The sequence below is a fragment of the Aythya marila genome (assembly GCF_965140915.1).
Source record: "Aythya marila genome assembly, chromosome: 7".
In the NCBI taxonomy this organism is placed as follows: domain Eukaryota; kingdom Metazoa; phylum Chordata; class Aves; order Anseriformes; family Anatidae; genus Aythya; species Aythya marila.
In genome coordinates this window covers 36,227,513-36,248,188 of record NC_139048.1, presented here as the reverse complement: position 1 = coordinate 36,248,188, position 20,676 = coordinate 36,227,513, and the positions used below count along the sequence as shown (strand labels likewise).

At 42.2% G+C, this 20,676-nt stretch overlaps 1 protein-coding gene across 7 annotated transcripts in view; it reads left to right on the top strand.

The window, feature by feature from the left end:
- Nucleotides 1-20,676, top strand: part of PHYHIPL (phytanoyl-CoA 2-hydroxylase interacting protein like) — a 116,702-nt gene that overhangs the window by 78,964 nt on the left and 17,062 nt on the right. The window contains exon 1 of one of the 7 annotated variants that reach the window (XM_082764544.1): nt 6,260-6,371. The exons of 1 other annotated variant lie outside the window; for it this stretch is intronic. In XM_082764544.1, coding sequence (XP_082620670.1) covers nt 6,266-6,371 — 106 coding nt within the window. In that variant the 5' untranslated portion in view covers nt 6,260-6,265. Of the gene's footprint in view, nt 1-6,259; nt 6,372-8,676; nt 8,865-8,964; nt 9,125-9,465; nt 9,581-9,825; nt 9,955-14,730; nt 14,813-20,676 lie in introns of those variants that run through there. 5 more of the 7 variants (XM_082764547.1, XM_082764545.1, XM_082764548.1 and 2 more) reach the window with 5 other exon arrangements.

Sequence of the window (20,676 nt, the reverse complement as noted above, 5' to 3'; positions counted from 1 at the left end):
GAGTGAAATACAAGCCTGGTCTCACTACGCATCTAGGCTCTGAGCCAAGGAGAGGGAATGTCTGGGTGTCTTCTTCTCATTCATTTAGCATAATTTTCCTTCTGTTTCCTTAGCAGTTAATTAGTGTGTTGTGTGTTTTTTTTTTTTTTTATGGTTGCAGTGGGAGATAAGACAGTGATGTCTTTCCTATCTTGCCACGTGACCTCAGTCATAGATCTTGGTAGTGCAAACCTGGCAGGCACCAGCATTAATCTCAGATGACCATCTTCTGTGCCGATACAAAAAACAAAACAAGCAAACAAAAAATGTAAACCTCTGTAGTTATACAAAAGTTAGATCAGCAGATGACATTGAAGAACCAGTCGTTTAGACTTTATTATGTATTACCTCCTGCATGACTGTCTGCAAATAGTTTTGATGTCATCCAGTGAAGGGGTGTAGTATCATAAGGAAAATCTAATGCACAGGATCGTTCCAGGTAATCATGAAAAGCCCTTGTGGAAAGGGGAAGGGCAGTGGGAAAGACTCTAAAAGATACTGTAATGGAAAGCCAGCAGAAATGTATCTTGTTCCAATGAAAATGGGAAACACCACACAGAGGAATTGGTCACTGTGGGCTACTTAAGCAAGTAAAAGTAAAATATTAACAACGCTAGGAAACTGAAAACTGGAAGGCCACCAAAATAGGCTCTTATGTTCCAAGTTTAGTACACATGAGAAAAATGGGGACAGCCAGAAAATATATTGAAAAAGGTGCCAAGAGGTTAAAGATAATATGAAGGGACTGTTGTATGTCCTGAAGGCACAGTGCAGCAAAATGACTTTACCAAGAAAATACTGATGGTAATTAATTTGTAATAGGGAGATAAATTTTGGGACCGGTTCTTATTCCCACTAAAACTAATTGGACTTTTGCCATGAAGTTTATTGGGAAGGGGATTAAACTTTGAATAACAGCTTGGTTAAGAAATCATCGATGTAATTGTGAACTGCTGGGAAAAAGTAACTAAGAAATACATAATGAAATATCATCACTTGAACAAATATAGCTGAGGTGTCCCTTTGGGTATTTATAGAACTGACAGAACAGCTAGTTGTTAAAATATCACAGGGAATTGAGGAGGTATTGGGAGACTAATGAAGTATCAGCATGTCACAGGCTTTAAAAATTGAATTAAGAGTAACTATGGAAACTATTGTTTTAAGAGCATAGTTCAAGATTGAAAGCAATAGTATAAATATGAAAGCAGGAGGATAAAATTTATTCATATGGAGGCGAATAGTATAATGAGACCCAGATATGACACAGGTGTACTACAGTAAACTAAACCATGCAAACTAGCAAGTTCCAAGTTCCTATTTTTTATTTTTGGTGACAGGTTAGTAGAGTACAGAGTAGCATTAAGACTTTTACAGAGGTATTTGATGCTCTGTTGCACAATTTCTTAAGGGAAATACAAAATCAAGTCAGCTTGGGCTAAAATTCATTTGAAGGTACCACAAGCTGGCCACTGAACTGTAGACAGAAATTAAATCTGAATAGCAGTCAGCATTCATGGGGATATGCATGAGGATATGTACTCTGTAGTATCTTTTAAAGGTCAAGATACGGTCCAGTATGTGGAGGATAAAGCACTAATTAAATGTGGAAATGATACTAAAGTAAGGAGAATGATTAACAGCACAGAGGAGAGAGGGAATATAAACGGTTCTAGTTGTTCTCTAGAGATGCCACAGATCTAATAAAGTGAGGCTAAACTTAAAGAAAAGCAAATAAATAAATGATAATGGCAATCATTAACAGTACTTTGTGCCCATTAGGCAACAAATAAATTTTATGAAGCCACAGATACATTATAGTCATCTGTGACGAATTTGTCTTTCCTAAATGCTTATTTGGGCTTTACAAAGCAGATCAGAAAACTGAAATTCAGAAAGCAGCAGTATAAATAGCATTAACAAAATGATAATTTGCTTGATATCTTTTCATTAATCTGAGAGGAACGTTTTCTTTTAACCACTTACAATGCTCAGAGTAGGTTGGAAGTTGCATACCCAGATGGTACGGTTGGAGAGCTCCAAATTTTGAAGTGTTTATTATGAGTGGGGATGGGGTGGGGAACGAGGAATGAAGGGGTAGGTACCAGAGCATTTCCTTGATTGTGCTGGGTCAGACCAAAGAGCTACCAAGCACAGCTTCCTGTCTTCAGCAATGGTTGTAAATGGTTGTTTAGAGAAGAGCAGGAGAAGCACATATACTTCTCTTCAGTAACTCTTCCCCAGACTCTAAGTGTTTCCAGCTAAGGGACCCTGAATCACTTGTGCATTTAGTAACTCTGAAAGATTTCTTTTCCCTGAACTTTTCTAGCCTCTCCTTGATCCAGTGCAAACTTTTAGCATTGACACTCTCCCCTGGAAAAAACCTCTGCAAGTGTAATAAACATTGTGTGAAGTATCACCTCCTCCTCCTCTTTGTTTTGAAGATGGTTGTTGTTAACTGCATTTGACACTCTCCAGTATTTGTGCTGGGAGACTTGAAAAGCAGTCACACTTTGTTGCCCTGCCTATGCTCCTCATGCTTTTGTGACTCTTTCTGCGTTGCCTCTTTCTCACACTGACTGGCTTTTTACCTGGTGAGGGGCAGGCTGGTGTTCCCCATGCAGATGGCATTCCATGCCATCTTATACAAAAAATCTAGATTTGTGAGTGGATCTCTGGCACCAGAAGTCAAAAAATTACCTCGGAATTGTATCTTTGGTGTTTTATAGTATGCTTTTTGGCCTTGCAAGAAAAGCCTGAATGCATGAACTGAATGCAATTACTGCAATGGGACCTTCCAGACAGAGACGGAGAGGCACTTTGAGATGTATGAGCTATTGTACATGTATATATCCCACTGGACAGTTCCCACAAGTCGTCAGGGCTTCCCAGCATCACAAGCAAGACGAGAGCAGAAACCAGCCAACAGGACCCCTTTCTGAGAGAGCCGCAGCCTGGCCACAGGACTTAGTGCCAGGGTGCCTGGCTGCATGGGAGGGGGAGAGTGCGAAAGCCTCACTCAGGATTTAAGACGCAAACACTGCTGCTCTGCCTCGGATTTTCCCAGAGAAAAAAGGGGGACCCGTGCCATCACCCTTCCTGTCTGAGCATTTGAGGAGGCTCTTGCTAAGCTATCTGAGAAAAAGCAGAGAGGTTCCCAGTGAGATACCATGCCTAGTGTGCCAAAGTGCCATACATCAATGTCTTTGTCAGTGTAGAAAAGGAAGCTGTGTCACACTGCACATTAACTCGACACAGTTGCGGCTTTCACTAAAGGGTCTTAAATCTTTTTTTGTCTTCCTGTCACTACTGTGTGGACTTTACTTCAGTCCTATGGTATTCCAAGAATATCTTGCGCACAATCGTTTGCAAGTATATGCCTTTGCATGCTGAAACACTGGCATGTCCACTAAAGACAAAGAATGACCGTGAAATTGCAAAGTGTTTTTCCATGAATCTTCAGGAGTCATTTGCTAAGTTTAGTCTTGGTCTTATTAAGAATGACCCAAAATGCTGGATACTGTTTTTGACCCTTCCATGTTTCTGACCTTTAATGTTTTGCTCTTCTCAAAAGAAACGTATTAATAGAAAAAAAGGGCTGCCTTTTTTGCTCCCTTGTTTTTCTTTACTGAAAACCATGTCTGTAGCCTTTCTGCCTTCTGTTTCCACAGTCCATTGAGCAATAACACAAGTCTTTTTTATTTCCAAGTGGGAAGGAATGGCTGAAGCTCTGAGTCTTGCTGAAGTCTGAGAAAGGTTTCTTTTTTAACTCACAAATAAAAACCTGCTAGTGTGAACTGAAAAAGTGTTTCCAAATAAGGACAAAGCAGTTGCCTTACTGCTCCGTGCTGTACTCTGCTGCTACGAAGCACTTTTCCCAAGATGGACTGCTAAGATAACAGAGGCAGGACCGAACTTTGTGATGGCGTGGTTTTGTTTGTGGGGAGGAGAGCACCTTTTCCTCTTGTGTTTATGGCTTGAATAAGGTCATGGCTCGCAGGAAAGAAGCTTCCCAGCGGGCAGCCTCTCTGCCCGTCTGCTGTACGTGGTAGCCCTGCTGCAAGACCTTTGTGCCCTGCCTGGGGGCTGTGAATGCCAGGTGAAGGCAGGAGAGCCGAGGCTGTTGAACCTGGCCAGGCAAGAGGTGCACGCCACAGCCCATGTTTGCTGCTACTGCTAATGTGTTAGAAAATGCTGCTTCTCTCTGCTTGCACAAGGTTGCTGTAATAACAGATACACCCATGTTGAACTACAGAAACTGGTAATACCCCTCTTATCTAATGTTGAAAGTGCTGGAGGTTGGTGTTGTGGCAGATTCTTTGCAAGCTTTTGCAGCTCTAGACACATGCCGCTTCGTTGTCTCTCCCAGTCTGCTGCCAGTGGCAGGCTTCCCATTACATAATGTTGACCCATATTTGTGAGTTGTGACATTTTTTGCTAAACACTGTCAGGGATAATCCACCTCAGAATAAACTTTCTGATTATAGGCTGAGGCTCTGTCATCCTTTAGCACAAATGTAATTTGTGCCTCAGATAATGCTATTCCTTGCTCAGGAGACAAGCCGCGCGTACAGTTCTCTCAGATAAGAGGAGCACTAGGATGGTGCTGTGTGCTTCGAGACTGAAATACCTAGGGCAGCACGCAGTGACTCCAGTACAGTAAATGGAACAAAATCTGGGAGTAATTTGAGCTTTACGGAGTGTTTATGCCTAGCCCAGGTGATGGGAGTAGCTATCGGCTGAAGGAAGCATGTCTGAAGAGTGACTCTGCAAAAAGCTGTCGCAGGCAGGTCTGGCTTGTTTCGTGCTTCGGAAGGGCAGAGCTGTGGAATAGGTTTCTCTGGGGCATCGTTCCACAGGAGGCTGGCAGGATTTGTACACTAACTAGTCTTTTCTTCAAAAAAAGTGCGATGGTTTGGGGAGATAAATAGGTGCAGTTCAGCCAGAAGTTATTACTAAAAGGCAGCTGAGAAACAAGAGGCCTTGGAGGACTGGGAACACCCCCAAGGCTGTCTGCTTTCAAATACCTATGCAAAAGCCATCAGTCCTTAAAATCCTGATCTCACTAGCTCAAAACAAAAAGTAGAGGAGAGAATGGTGTATTAAATAGAGGCAGCGAGAATAAAATGGGAATTCTCTTGGTATTCAACAACAGTGTCTGCCTCAAATGGACTTTATGTAATCTTGTAGCAAATAAGTAACGTGGTTGTTGTATGAGCTGCTGAGAAGTCTGCCACAGTAGTGGAAAGGAAGGAACGTGGAGCATAAGGCTGAGAGACTAAACACAGCGTCTTCAAAGAAAGAAATCACCCAGCCTTATGTAGGAGATGACGGTGTGCTAAGAACAGTCGCAGTATGAGTAGGAAGGGTTTGCTTCCGTGCAGGGAATGAATGGTTGTCAGCCAAAATTAAAACCTGATGAATGCAGTCTCACCCACTTTCATGTCTTCCCTCTCAGATTCTACATTTGTCCTCGTTCTGTCTGTGCGTTCATTCAGATCTTCCTCTCCCTCCCCACCTCCCCGCTGACTCACACCCTCCCTCCCTGTCTGTTATTGCTTCTTTTTCATTTTCTCTTCCTTCGGGTTTCCTTCCCACTCACTCCATTTCTCCTCTGTCTGCCCCTTCCTCGCACGTCTGAGGTTTTAATAAAACGGCAGAGGGGCAGAAAGCAGGAGGTGAGCGAGAGAGGGAGGGAGCAGAGAGGAGACGGAGCCCGAAGGGCGCTCAGCATGGTGCTTCCTAACTGCTGCACCACGGCCTCTGAAGGGGCTGGGGGACTCAGGGCTCCTCAGAGCCGTTCCCTGCTCCCAGGCAGCGGCTTTGTGCAGGATAAATGAGGATCATTTCCTCAGCTTAGCGTCCCCAGGAACCATCACAGGGAGCAGGACGCTCCCGAAGGCCGCTGGAAAGCCGCCCGAGCGGCCAACATTGGGCTGTGCTGAGCGGGGCCGGGGAGCCCTGTGGGCAGTGCCGGTTCTGTGGCACAGACGGGCAGGGCTGAGGGGGGGCGGGCAGCCCCAGCCCCAGCCCCACCCGGACCGTTAGGAGCGGTGGCGCCGTGAGGGGCGGGCGCGCGCCCGCGGCCGTTACGTAAGGGCGGGAAGCGGGGAGCGGGCGAGACGCGAGGCGGCCCCTTTAAAGGCGGCCGCCCCCTCCCCTCCCCGCCCCGCCCCGCCCCGCCCCGCCCGGCGCCCAGGCACAGCGGGCAGCGGCCAGGGGCGCGATGGAGCCTCCGCGCCTGGCGCCCGCCATGAGCGGCCCCGGCAGCCCCTGCGAGGAGGTGCTGAAGAACCTGAGCCTGGAGGCCATCCAGCTCTGCGACACGGACGGTAAGGCCGGGCCGCCCCCCCCGTGCCGCGAACAAAGCCGGGGCCGGCCGGGTCAGCACCGCGGACAGCGGCGGGCGGGCGGGCGGGCGGGCGGGGGGGGCGGCGGCCACTGGTGCAGATATCGCCCTGCCGGGGGGCAGCGTGGGCAGCCGGCTCCGTCAGCCTCCGTTCTTATTTATTTTATTTTTACAAATCAGTTCTGATGAAATACTTCGCTCCGTCGACCAAGATCGACTCAATCTGTCAAACAATGGAATTCCCTAAGCTCTCTGTTTGTCCTGTAAAAAACAACTGATCGCTAATGCACCGACAAGTCTTCTCAGTAACCGTTTTTGCAGCAGCATTGGGAATTCTCCGATTATTTTTTTTATTTTTTTTTTTTTGATGTCTGATCTAAGGCAGAATGTCCACTTCCATCCGCTCGTGCCTAACGCGCTACTTGGAAAATCTGAACTGCATGCATGGTAGTGGAGGCTGGGCTTGTGTTAAAACACTATTTCACGTTTGTTTCTTTGTATTGATGCTGGCGAGAAGTGAAAATGGAAAAATTATGCAATCCCTAATATTTGTCTGCCCCAGGCAGTCGTGGTGAAGTACTCCATGTTAATCATCGCAGACGCTGTTTGGCTCAACACTCTGTAGTTAAACACGCTTGATTTCTGTGAAGCAGAGTCATACAGACCGCCAGATGGAAAAAATACGGTGGCTTAATTTTTCATTGTAATTCCTGCTCGAGTAGGGTTCACAATAAAACAACAGCTTTCCTGTAGATCTGGCTTGACGAACCAATCTCCCCTGTCATACGGGGTCATTGCTTCCTACCAGATGTGGTCAAATTTCCAAAAGGGGCACCTACATTGGGCATAGGAAATCTGCAACTCAGTGCCTTGCGTGGCACAAGATCACGCTGGAGCATACTTCAGTATTTCCTACAGGTGGCACTTATGTATCAAAAAGCGTGTTTAAATGGGATCATAAAAACAAGCAAAGCAAAGATTTGGGTGTTAATCTTTCTAGGTAAGCATGCAAATGCATGTGCAACACATTTATATCCCCAGCTGTGTACATGGGTTTAGTTAGTGCATTTATATTATAAATACTTATGATTTATTTTAGGGTATCTTAGCTGTGAAAGACTGAGCTGTCAGGATGGTATGCTGGCATCACTGAGGTCAAAGTTTTGCAATAAACATAAATATGTGTTACCTGTCGTGAATTAAGCTAGACCCTAATCTTTTGGAAATGTCCTTTATCCCTAACAATAGCAGCCATGAAGAGAGCCAACGAAATGGTAGCATAGCAAATCCAACCGTGATATAAATTCTGCTGCACTCTTAATTTGAATTGCAGGAAATGTTGCAGTAAAACTGTAAGAAATAATGAAATATTTACTCAGATAACAAAATATTTTTTCTTGTATTTTTAAGACGAGGGAATTAATATTGAAACACTTTGTGTTCAGAAAACTGGGTTATACCTTCTGTGGTAGAATATACAGGAGGCAGAAGTCCAGGAATCGGAGTGGGCAATTAATAATATCACAATCTATATGTTTTTAGATTTTTTTTACTGCTTGTTTCAGGTTTTTTTACAGATATCACCACCTCTCTTAATGAATCATTTAGAAAACTTAAAAATTTCAGGCAAAATAAAACAAATGTATGCATTTTGGAGATCTCTAAATAAAAACATCTAGTAAGATTTGGTTTAAAGTGAATGCAAAATTATAAAGCCAATTATCAGCTCTTATTTTCAGCATTCTTTGCTATTTATGAATATATCTTGTATTATTTTTTTATTATTTTAGTTGCATCTACTAGCACAGCTTTGTATTAGTCTGTTGCACAGGGTAACATTTAGTTCCTTGGAACTCTAAGGAACTCACTTTGCAGAGAAAAGCACATCATTTGTTGCTTTCCTTTGCCGTATCTGAATGTTGCAGCCATACTTTTGTGATCTTAGGCAGGGAAAGAATGTTTGAGCTGTGTTTAAAATTCTGGTGACAATTTTATGAAATCTGTGTTGACCGTACCTGGGTATTAACCTTTAGTAGATAGATGGCCTTTGTGTCATGAACAGGCCAATTCTGTGAATGTATATATAACTTCAGAAATTTTGAAAAAACTCTCCTTTTCAGAGCCTTGGTAGAAAGAACAGTCCCAGATTTTAGGAGCTGAATTTCCTTGGTTGTGCAGGGCTCCCCCTACAGATGCTGCTCTTGGGCTGCTGGAGGCCCGCCAGCGGGAGAGCAGCGACGCTGTCATCTGCTTTCTGTGCTCCTGCAGTTGGCACAGGCAGCTGGGGAGAGAAAGGCACCGATCCAAACGCAACAAGAGAAAAGCGGAGCAGCAAATCTTCAGCGAGGATGTTGGGACTTGGGAATGTTGGACTGGGAGAGGAGCGAGAGGACTGGCCCAGAAGGCACACGGGCATGGAGCTGGTAGAGACAGGCTGTGGCTGGTCGAGGGCGGAAGAACAGAAGAAACTTAAAAGGTGGAGATGTTTATGAGGATTAAATTGCATGTGAAAATGGGTGGGAAGAGTGACCTTGAATGAGAATGGGAAAATAAGGTGAAGTAGCAAGGGAGGCGATCCAGGTTTGGATGGGGTACCCAGAGAAAAAAAGTTGGGAAAATAAGAGGAGGAGGTGTTCACCCAGATTAGATGAGTTGGGTGAATGAGGACGGAATTAGAACTGGGAGCCTGTGAAGAAGAGAAAACCTGGAGACCTGTCTGCAAAGAGGAGACGGAAAGTATGAGAGTGTGGGTGGGGGAATGGGGCGGCTTGGACCACAGAGGTTAGGGGAAAATGAATGTAACTGGGACTTGCTGAGCAAAGAGGCTGGGACCAAAATGACAGCCTTAGGAATGAAGAACAGGGCTTCTGGAGGGTGGCTGGGCTGCGGAAGAAGGGGCAGGACAGGGACAAGCTCAAGAAGAGGACAGAAGTAGCTATCTTTTGGTGTGACAGGCAGACAAAGCTCAGTCTGTATGAGTACGTGCAACGTTCCATAGCCAGACGCCGTCTCCTTGTTTATTTACCAGCAAAACTATCTAAACCCCCCTGGCAAAGCATGACATCCTTTTGCAGTGCTGATGCGTTTGAAGGATGGCAGTCTGGTACGGCTGGCAGCAGGTGGCTGGGAACTGTGCACCTCAATGTGCCAGCGCCGCTGGTTACCCACGTGAGGATTGATACGAAGCTACAGGTAGAATTCCAGCTTTTGTTCAGGTGCTGTTTTGTAAGACCTAAGAAAGGGCAGACATAATGGGTTGTTAGGGTTACCGAGGTAAGCTCTTAAAGCTAGGAAATGGCGAAAAGTACGGTCCTCTGTGCAGAACTGGCGTGGTGCTAGGACACTGAATGCTGTGCAGTGAATACTGGGGGTGCTGAGTGCTGGTGTTGGAAGCAAAGCAGGGGAAGAAATAATGGGGAAAAAAAAATGGTCTGACCTGCATGAAGCTGAGCAAGAGCTACCTACTTATCACAGGGATTTGTTACTTGTGTTCCTCCTTTTCTGGGTGCTTGATTCTGGGACTGTGCTGTCAGGATTTCAAGGGTACTGAGAGTCATCATTTGCAGGTAATGTTAGGGAGAGTGAGACTTTGAACATAGAAAAAGCACAGTGCTAAATGCTTGGGGAAGGGGGAGAAGGGATATTAATGATGTTAAATAGGCACTGAACTTCTTTTTTTTTTTTTTTTTTTTTTTTTTTTAAATTTTTCCATGCCTTACTTTTCCATGTGTAAAATGGAAGTAATATTATTTCTTTCCCTCACAGAGATGTTTTCAAAATAAACTAATGAATGTTTGTTAAGCAGCCAGGCACCATAGTAGCCTGGAAAACCCATGAGGTACTTGGAAAAGCCCATGATTAAATTCATAATTTTGTCTTCAGAGCAGGATCTGAATAATGTGTAACAAATAAGTCCTGGGACTACACACTGAACAATAGTGAATGGCTGTTACAAGAAAAATAGTTCATTATGTACGCACTATTCAGTATGTTGAATGAGTCAGAATTTGTGTAGAAAAATAGTATGTAATCATGCAATTAAAGACTATATCATAATTTGAACACACAAAGGGGACAATTTAAGGTTATTCAAGTATGCTTCATTCTGATGTTTCTAATTATTGATGGTTTAAACTATACAGTCTTACTAACATGTTTTTAAAGGTGTTTTGTTTTGTTTTGTTTTTGTGTGTGTGGTTGTTTGTTTTTTTTTCCTTCTGTGTGTCCATAATATACGAAGATAGCATTTGGGTGTCAGGATCACAATTGGAATTGGTGTCTTAGCCAGCTTCAGTTACGTAAATCAAATTAATCACCATCCAAACACTTGACACTATCAAAATTGTTTAGTCTAAAAAGCTTGTATATAGGTATTACATCATACAGGCTAAGATGGTATTTCTCTCTTGTATATACAACTTGCATCTCTGGCTTTCCATGCTATTTGAGGTTGTCTCATGTTTTCTCATTTATTTCAGAAGTTTATTGTCACGTTGGGTTTATCAGGGCATTCCGCAACGTATTTCTGTAGTTTGTAGATGAGAGGAGTTTTCTTGGCCATATCACGTACATATTTGTCTTTTGAACAGAAGGGATAGAGTGGCATCATCGAGGCTCTGAAGCCGTTCTTCATGGCATTATGGAGCAGTGTCACAGCTATTTTGGAAATACTGTCCTGTAAGTCAGAGAGACAGGAAAAAAATGAATTTCTAGGTGGACTCCTACATGAAGAACAACTGAGAGATCCAAGTTTGGATCCATGTGCTGAATGAGACTTGCATAGTTTGGTGGTGTTGTGTTTTGTTTTGTTCTTAATTATGAGTTCTGAGCATAATAAATAATCCGTATGTTAATACCTAGTATGACAGAGTTGCCTCTGTGATATTCAGATATCACACAAAGTTACTGTCATTTCTCTTTCCCTCCCTAACTGCGAGTCTGTAGATTTAGGCACATGCTCTTCAACTGCAAACAGTTTCACTTTTCTAGAATTTGAATGGTATAATGGCCAACTCATTAATGCATTTTTTTCCATAAAATTTCATTTTAGTTGGCAGAACTTCAAATTAGCAAAGTTAGGGGTTATTATTATTTTTTTGTGACAAGCAATAATGCTACTTCAGGTAGGAGCCAGAATCCTGCATATGGCTTCAAAAGTTCTCTTGTTGCAAATAAAAGTACTTATTATCATTTCAGCTTGACATTTTTGCCAGAGGCAAAGATTTCCACGTGTAACATTCCTTACTGTTAGGACACAGAGGTATATTGAAAGGGTCCAAGCAACTATTTGAAGTCTTCGTGAATGATGTTTAAAATTGTGGAAGAGAAGAAGAAGAATGATTTGCTTGTATCTTTCGCTTCATCTCACTAATGCAAATATTTTACACTCTTGTTTTGTATCATAAGCAATGATGCCATTAATAACTAGCGAGACTTTGCTGAAAAAGAACTTTTCAACATTCCTGTGTCAAGAAATGCAATTATTTCCTTTCTTCCTTAATATTCTTTATTTTTAGAGTCATTTTCCTTCCTCTTCTCCTTTTAGAGCGCTGTGCAAATCTGTTTGATAGATTAGCTGTTTGGTCTGTCAACAACCAAGCTACGTATGATTAGCTATTTAAGTCTTGTCTGCTATTTTATTTGTGTCCCTAGCTGACTCAGTTATTGCTCACTGAAACTTTTCTAGATCCGCTGTAAGTCATCCCAAATGCTTGATGTGTAATTATGCCAGTTTCACATACAGAAACACTGTTCTCTCCCAGTGCTATAAGATGGTATTGCTAGGTTGAAACTCAAGTGTATGATGAGTTTTTTGTAGTTAGTTTTCACCCACTGTTTTAAATTAGGGTATTTTAAACATTGCTGCCTCCCGTGTATGTCCTTCTTTAGTGGCTTTTGTTCTTCCAGACTATAATTCCCAAATGCATTTTGATTTATTCTGTAGCAGAATCCATTTTATCACTTTCTGTCTACGTTTCCAAGCCATGCCATGTTTGCAGCTCCTATTTTGATGTTGTCTGCAATAAGGAAATGTGATGAATCTTTCCAGAATGTTCGTGAAGATGCTTATTTAGCCTGGAAGAAAGCTGTGGGCTCTGTGGTAGTCCATGAGGCACCTGAACTCCTTTCATGCTTTGCCGTTTGTCCGTCTCCTCTCTGCCAGCCAGTGTTCAGCCTTGCAGATCAAGTTCTTAGTAAGTACCATGGCAGGAGGAATCGTTCAGGGAAGAGAAATACTACTGCCTCCAGCATTTGAGGAGTAGGATTGTCAAGCCACCCCCTCACTTAAAATTTCACATAAACTGAAAATCTCAAAGACAAAAGCTGTTTTTCTTGAGTAAATGTTGTTAGTAACCTCTTCATCTGTTCAGCTTCTATCTTAAACTATGTGTAGCAGTTTTCTTCTCAGCCTGCTATGTAGTCAAACTTCTCTGAGCTTGTTAGTTACCCTGCAGTTATGCCTGTAGCCTAGATCAGTCTGTGCTACAGGCCACTGCAGCTTTTACAGGACCCTTCCAGTGGGGTCCTTGATCCCAGAAGTCGTAGGTTCTCGAATGAGCAGAGGACTGTTTTGTCATGGGGGTTGGGGGAGGAAGGGCTATGTCACATTCTTATTTAGAGATGTATTGTAATTCCTCATTCATTTTTGAATTGGTTTCGGTCAGGCATCGTTGTTTTAAATTGTCTCCAAAGACTTGCTGAAGCTTATCTTCCTGACCTTGGTTTTTCGGTCTGGGACTTTTCTGCCTCATTAATTTTCTTTTTTTCCCCTCCATGATCTAGAAAGATCACCTTCTTTACCCATTCCCTGTAATTTGTTCTACCTGTTATTATTCATGGCTTCTGCAAAGCAGGTTTGGAGGCCCCAGCTTTTGGAATAGGGTAGGTTTCAGTTCTCTTTGTGCTGTTGAAGTAGCGTCAGCATCTTTACGCACGACTGAGAAGGTAATCTTTAAAAGTCCTTCCAGTCTGGGCTTGTTTTTCTTTGTCGGCTTTGTACAGTAGGTATGTCTGCCATGCTGCCAGCATGCATGGCCTTTTGTGCTTTATGTAACCTGGAGAGCTATTTTTAATTCTGGCAGAAGATGGCCCAGAATTATCCACTGTTTTCTTGTGTCTTGATAGAAGTTTTAAGCATATCACTTGGAGTACTTTTTCCAAGTCATAGAATCATAGCAGGGTTTGAGTTGGAAGAGACCTTAAAAACTCATCCAGTTCCAGCCCCTGCCATGGTCAGGGACACCTCCCACCAGATTGGGTTGCCCAGGGCCCCAGCCAGGCCTTGAACACCTCCAGGGATGGGGCACCCACAGCTTCTCTGAGCAACCTGTTCTGGCGCCTCACCACCCTAAATATTTAGGAGCATGTCTGAAAAAATTCTACTGCCATTTTCAATCAATGATATCTGTATAAAAACTTGTCACTGTCATAGGAAAGTACTCCCGATGAAATACTTATGATATCGGAATGAAAGAAAGCTCTGCTCCAGCATCACTTCCTGTGATTTCCATGCTGTTTTGTTATATGGCACAGCATCCTTTATGCGACCTTGAAAATGTTTCCTTCAGCACAGAAGGTTTGTTTAGAATTTGTTTTAGTGTTTGTAGCTGGATCAATTTTCACAGTGGTGTTTGTAGTTGAATCATTAATCAATTTTATTTTATTGTTTTCACAGTGTTCTTGTTTTATTTATGCTTGAATGAGTAAGCTGTTTTGCATGGATGTTTTCAAAAACAATGATTAGCTATAGTGTTTTTATAACCCAACAACAATTCCTCTGAGCTCTGACAGTTCTAGCTGCTGCCAAAAAGGGGAAACCTTAAAACTAGTTCAGTGTTACTCTTTTATTCCTGCAGAATGAAAGGAAGTAACTGTTACCAGAGTTGCACTCTCAGTTCCAAGTACGGACTGGTATCTGGAGTTTATTTCTCCAGTACTGTTAAATCAGGTACAGCTGGCAGCTCTAGGATGATAAGAACAGTCTGAGGAATTCCCGTATTGAGCTTTGTGTATGAATGCACTCTAGTTAGGAGAATTGTGCAGTTTGCAATTGTCAGAGGTATCCTGTGAGTTTAGTTCCTGAGCTTTTCCACTGATTTCAATAGGACTGTGTAAAAGTAAATTTAGATTAATAACTCAGCATCTTCACAATCTTACAACTACTGTATTCTCCCTAACTTTGGGTGCGTGCATTCAGTCCTGACACATACAGACACGTGTCTAATACAGACTTTACCTCTTCAAGTTCCGGTTTGTCTGGATTTCATCTGGCCTCTTCTAGGGCTAAAAGAAAAAACATTTTTAAAAGATTATTCTGTGGTGGATTTTTTTTTTCCAGTTCTCTTTTATGTGTACTTATGGTTGAAGACTTCAAAATCAGCAGGATGAAAAGATCCTTAAAAGCTCTTTCAATCTTGGCCAGCCGTAAGTACAAGCATCAGTGGAGTGATTCATGTTGTGTCTTCAGTCCTTTTAATCTCACGTATGTAAAGGGAAATTATACATGAGTTTATATAAACTAAGGGATAAAAATAAGGATGAGTGTGTAGCAGATTGTATTTTAATGCTAATTGTAAGGTGCATCCGATAACATAAAGTAAATATTATGCACTTACATTTTAATGATGGATGTTACGCTGGTAATTTAACGTTCAAGGTAGTGGTAAACGTGGCTTTCAGAGCGGTAACATTCCTGATTATTTTCTAGATTGTAAACTCTGAATGTAATTTCCAGACACATCTCTAATCACAGGACTTGAAAACCCCCAAGCCTACCTGCTCAGTCAATCCATGACATCAAAATGTTGTCCTTCGCTTGTGGAATGTGCTGGAATTTTAGCCAGCACCACGTGCTCTGTGGTGATACAGCTACCACTTTACCCTTCATGAAGGACAGTAGCACTTCACACATACACAATTTCTTGGGATTGTCTGAGCTCTGTCCTTAAGTACAGCTTGCTTTTCTCTCCTAGTTGGAGGCACCTGAAGCTCCAGGTACATTTTGTTGCTTCCTCTCTCTGTGAAGTGCTCTGTGCCATGCTTTGGAACCTCAACCCATTGAGTAAGTTGCACGTAGCTTCCGTACTTCCCTTCGTCACTTTGTTTAGGTAGGAACATGTCCAGTTATGAGGAAGCACAGAATACTGGACAAGTGCAGGAAAGACAGAATCAGGTCCTGTATGTGAAAGCAAAATTCTGATTCCTGTTTTTATACATTCTTTAAAGCTCAGCTGGTTTCTGAGTTGCTTCCTTGAGCAAACCATCAGCAAACTACCTAGGCTGTCTGGTGAGGCTGTCAGTGCTAATTCAAGTGTGTGGAGCTTGAGATGAAAGCAGAAAGGCCAACAGAAAAGCAGAAAGCAGAAAGTGAACCGAAATCCTTCAGTATATCTTAGTACACTTGTTAAATTTAGCTCACATGGTAGGGAGTGTGAATTGGAAAGTATTACTTAGGATGCCTTTGAATGTTCTAAATCTGAAACATGAAAAATGAATCTGAATCTGAATTATTTTAAAGAACATATCCAAGGGGACTTGATTGGCTTAGCGAATTTGTAGTAAGTTGTGCAGCTATTTCTCTGTAGGCATTAATTCCATTTTGTCTTAGCATGGTCATGATTGATTCCGTGTTACGATCCAATGACTATTTGATAGCCTGGGTGATAAGACCACAGAAGACTTCATTATGGAAACTATTTAAAACATCCAGCTGAGCTGCGTTTTAAAAAAAATAATAAAAATTCTGGAGCTATTGAGGACTATGGATTTCCAATGGATTAAAATCTGACGGTTTGGAGTTGTTATAGATTCCTTTTAACTTAATTACATCAGGACTTCAGTTTGAATTTTCTCGTTTTCATTTCGACACCAGGGAACCTACATGAGCTGTCTATTACAGATGCCATCAGGGCAGGAAAATGATGAGCTGGAGTCGAGACTTCTAATAAGCCTGCACAGCCTGTACTCTACGCAGCCTCCCTCCTAGGGAGGGGTGAATTCAAACATGGTGAAAGCGTCACTTAAAGCTTGCTTTTGACTGCAGTACTCACAGCTATGTTATTTGTATATTCTAGTATCTGTGAAAAGCTTGAATCCATTGTAGCTCTCCCCTTGATGGGGAGTATTTAACAGCATCCTCTCTCCTTTCTGCATGTCTGCCTACCTTAGTAACAGTGGTAGCAACCTAAATTTTCTGTGAGCTTCTCTCTGGTCTTGTCAGAGGTTTGAAAGTTAGAAACAGTGAACCAGCGGCAGACCCACATCCTATGTGGATGTAAAGACCTTGCCTATGTTTGGTTGTCCTAGGAAACCAACTAAAAGTGGAACAAAACAGAACAACTACAGCCCCTGCCAAAAAAAATAAAAGGCTCTTAAAACCCCTTCATTTGTCAGTGTCCTGAGAAAAAGTTGGAAACCTGCATAAAAATTACATTAAAAAATGGTACAAGAGTTAGTCATGAAGAAGAAAGTCCTTGGCTGTTGAGATTTTGTAATACATTTCAAATCACAGTTAAATAGCAGAAACTGGTGTAAAACAGAGCCAAATTCTGTTCCTTACAAGAGATCTGTGTGAGAGGTACCAGCGTGTTGAAGTAAAGAAATGCTCATTCATGCTGCAGACTGCCAGTGTACCAGTGAGGTACAAAAGCCCACTCATGCTGAGCACCCTGCTTGCTCAAGAAAGCTTAGTAGAAGTGTGTTCCTCAGCACTGAGTTCTCTCTGCTGCCCTTCAAGTGATGAGTTTTGCCTTGCTCTGTGGGCTTCCCTTTGCTTGAAAGAAAAGTGGGTCTTAAATGAAAATTCTTGTGCGATTAAGGCAGTTGTATCTGAAAACTACGCTGACAGGTCAAATTAAAGCTCGCATGAATACAAGGCTCCCTCTCCTTGCTAGATTTGAACTCACTTGACCTAACTTGAGACAGGTAACATTTTTAGTTTTTGATTAAGACACAGCTGCAGTAAATGGCGCGAGTTGTTGCCAGTCAAATAAGAATGAGGTAGAACAAGTGTGAATGTTCATAATATTCAACTAAAATGAAGGTTTGGTTGCCTCTCCCTTTTGTTCAGTGTCGTGTGGAAGTACAAATCATGTTCGAAAGGCTACTCATTTCTCTGATACACAGTTAATATTAACAGCAGTAGAAGATTAAGGGCAGTGCTGTGCCTTCAGTTACACTGTTAGACGAAGAGCATTGAAGCAATTAGGTCAGTGACCTAGAGCAGAGTAACTTGGATAAGAATCTGGCCCCAAGCAACTTGTCCAGGGTCATACAGTTGGTGCCTTCATCTGTTAGATCTGTTTTCTTTCATTGTTAGTCTTGGAGACATGGGCAATTTCACCATCTTGGAGGCAGCTGTACTTGTTTATTCATCAGAAGAGAGAAACCTCATGCCATAAGAAAGCTCCAGATCACTTCCTGCTCCAAAATCTGTCCTTTAATAATCAACTGTTTGGGAGTCTGCATGCAGGAAAATGTCACTCTCTGTTTTCCAGCAACACAGTACTGAACTGCTGTAATACTGAGACAGCATCCTTCCAAAAATACACTACCAAATGGGTCTGAGTGCAGTCCAAAGTATGGTCGTACAGCATTTCATAAGGATGCATAGATCCTGACAATGCGGGCTGCTCCTGCTACATGAACAAGTCACGTATGATAAATTGATCTGCCTCTGTAGTAGTGTTTTTGGTGCAGAAACTACCTCTCAAAATCTGAATTTCTTTTAACTGTCCACATGCAAATTCTAGTGCATAGAAGTGGCTGTACAGTTCATTGTATTTTTTAGATGACATTTAAATTAAGCTAGAAGATGGTTTAGAGCTGTTTACATCTCTTATTACCTCATTTCTCTTTCAGCAGCTGAGAAATGCTCATTTTAATTAAAATTTGTTTTTAAAATGCGTCTTGCAGTCAACACATGCTGAGGAGAGCCACTTACCACCCATGTACAGTAAGTTTGCTGTGCCGAACATAACGGGAACATTAATTAGTAATAAATACTGTGGTGGCTTAGTGTTAACAGACTACTATGGTGTACTGTTTGATTTCAAGAAGGTGGGGTTGCACTAGCCTAGCTCTAGCTCTGACGGTCAGGGGCCTGAAAACCAATGGTGTATGAGTAGAGTAGAGCAGTTCAGCTGGAAGGGACCTTGAAAAGGATCATTGAGTCCAACCCCCTGACTTCTTCAGGGCTAGCCAAAGTTAAAGCATATTAATAGAGGACATCGTCCTCTTGAACACTGACAGGCACGGGGCATCAACCACCTCGCTGGGATGATTATGCACAACCTTCCAGTTGTGCATTTTTATCTGATAATGAAATGTCTCCTTTTTCTTAATTTCCTCTTACAATTTTTTAACATGGTGAAAATTAAATTTTGTGTGAACCTGTGTGTGTTTAGCTTAGCATTTTAGCTAACACCTCAACTTACATGTAAGAAAAATATAGAAAGGAAGCAGAAAAAATAGGGCAATAGGGGTCCAGTCTTGTGTGTACTTTCCAGAAACATGAAGGCACCCAGTTATAAGAATTGTCTTCCAAAAGTATCCATAAGAATTGGGAAACTATAAAAAAGGATTCATGTCATTTTCCAATTTAGTACTCAGTCTGTCAGAAAGCCACTTTTTTTTTTTTTTTTTTTTTTTTTTTTAAGGCTGTCATTGATATCCTCAAAATGTTTAGTTTTGGATGAATTGAGTGTAAATACTAAATACTTGTAAGATATTGGGATACCCAATAAAAATTTAATCTCAGTGAATGAATGAGGTCAGCCTTGCTGTATTAGCAACTGCACAAAGTTTTGCTGATTGGATTTTTCGTCAGGTTTGCCTTAGGCTTTGGGTTTGTGAAACTTATGAGCTTCCATGATTCACTGTCATCCTTAGATAGGAATCATTAGATATTTGTATATATAGAGAGTATATATATAAGTATTGTGCATGAACATCATTGCAAGTAATATGTATAAAATCTTTCACATTTCAGTCTGTATTTAAATCAGAGGACACATCTTCTGCATAAAATTTATTCCAGGTGTAATTCCGCAGACACCTGTGGTCTTATGGCAGGAGTGTGTGTTGTTCCCGTATTTCTGCTTTATTCCTTGGTACTGTATCTACTGTTGTTTTTAAGTGTCAATGAAATGATTGGGTTTTATTATTTTTAGCTTGGAAGGAGTATATATGTATGGCCCAACAAACCCACGTGTGAGAATTTTGTGGCTAAGTCAAAATTTATATTCCACAGAAGGGTTAAAACAGGACTATTTGATTTCTGCTTTCTAATGATACTGACCTTCTCTGTACAGATGTAGTTAATTTCCTGTTTAACCTCACGCTGCATTCAGCGTCTGCTGAGAGAATGTTAGAGCAGAGCCCTTCGGTTCTGATGGCATAACCATAGTCCAAAATATATCAGTGAAACTCTCTATGTGCTACTGCTGGCTGTCAGGTCTGCCACACTTGTGTTGTGTATTTGCCGTGGTGCTGGTGGAAACATACACCTTTGAGGAAGGTAAGCCCCTGACGTGCCGTCAGCCCAAGATCTCAACGTATGTGATACACAAGCACTTTCACTGAGGGCAGACCAGCATCCAAGCTGAGTTAGTGTTCAAGTGGATGGCAAACCTTCAGGAGTGCTGAATGCTTTCCTTTCACGATACGCTTTCCTTCAGTTGCTGTACTACAGCTCTTGTCAGGCAGCAACCGAGTCTCTGAGCTGTCTTGGTGCAGCGAGAGGCTGCTTGTGGAACAGGGTCTCAGTCCTGTAGCTGACAGCAGGCAGTGAGAAATGATGCTGGGGACAGCGGGGCGCTGCTCACTGGGAACTAAGCCTGCACATTTGTTGCTGTCGGTTGCAGGACTGAGGTATTGGTCTGCTCCTTATGCGAATCATGGGACTGCTTGTGGAGGGCATTTGTTCTCCATGGGAGACAGAGGAAGAATTGAGCCTTTTGTAAGGGTTTTTACTGAGAGAAGTTCCTTGATGCAGGAACTAGAAAATTTGTATTGCTTTCATAAACTCATTCAGCTTCAGATTTCTTCCAATGGCTAGGTAACCTTTGTGGATATCACCCAAGTGATATCCACAGGTCTACGTAGGCACAGTTTTGGGGTGCACTCACTGCTGAAGAAGCTGGCTGTGCTGAAGGGTCAACTGTGCTCGCAAAGTCTAGGTTTCTTCTCTTTGTTTTTGGAGTATTGCTGCTGAAGTCAATGGCATAGATTAGTAGGAAGGAATTACACTTTGAGTTAAACCAAGTAGCAAGGGAATCTGAATGTATAAT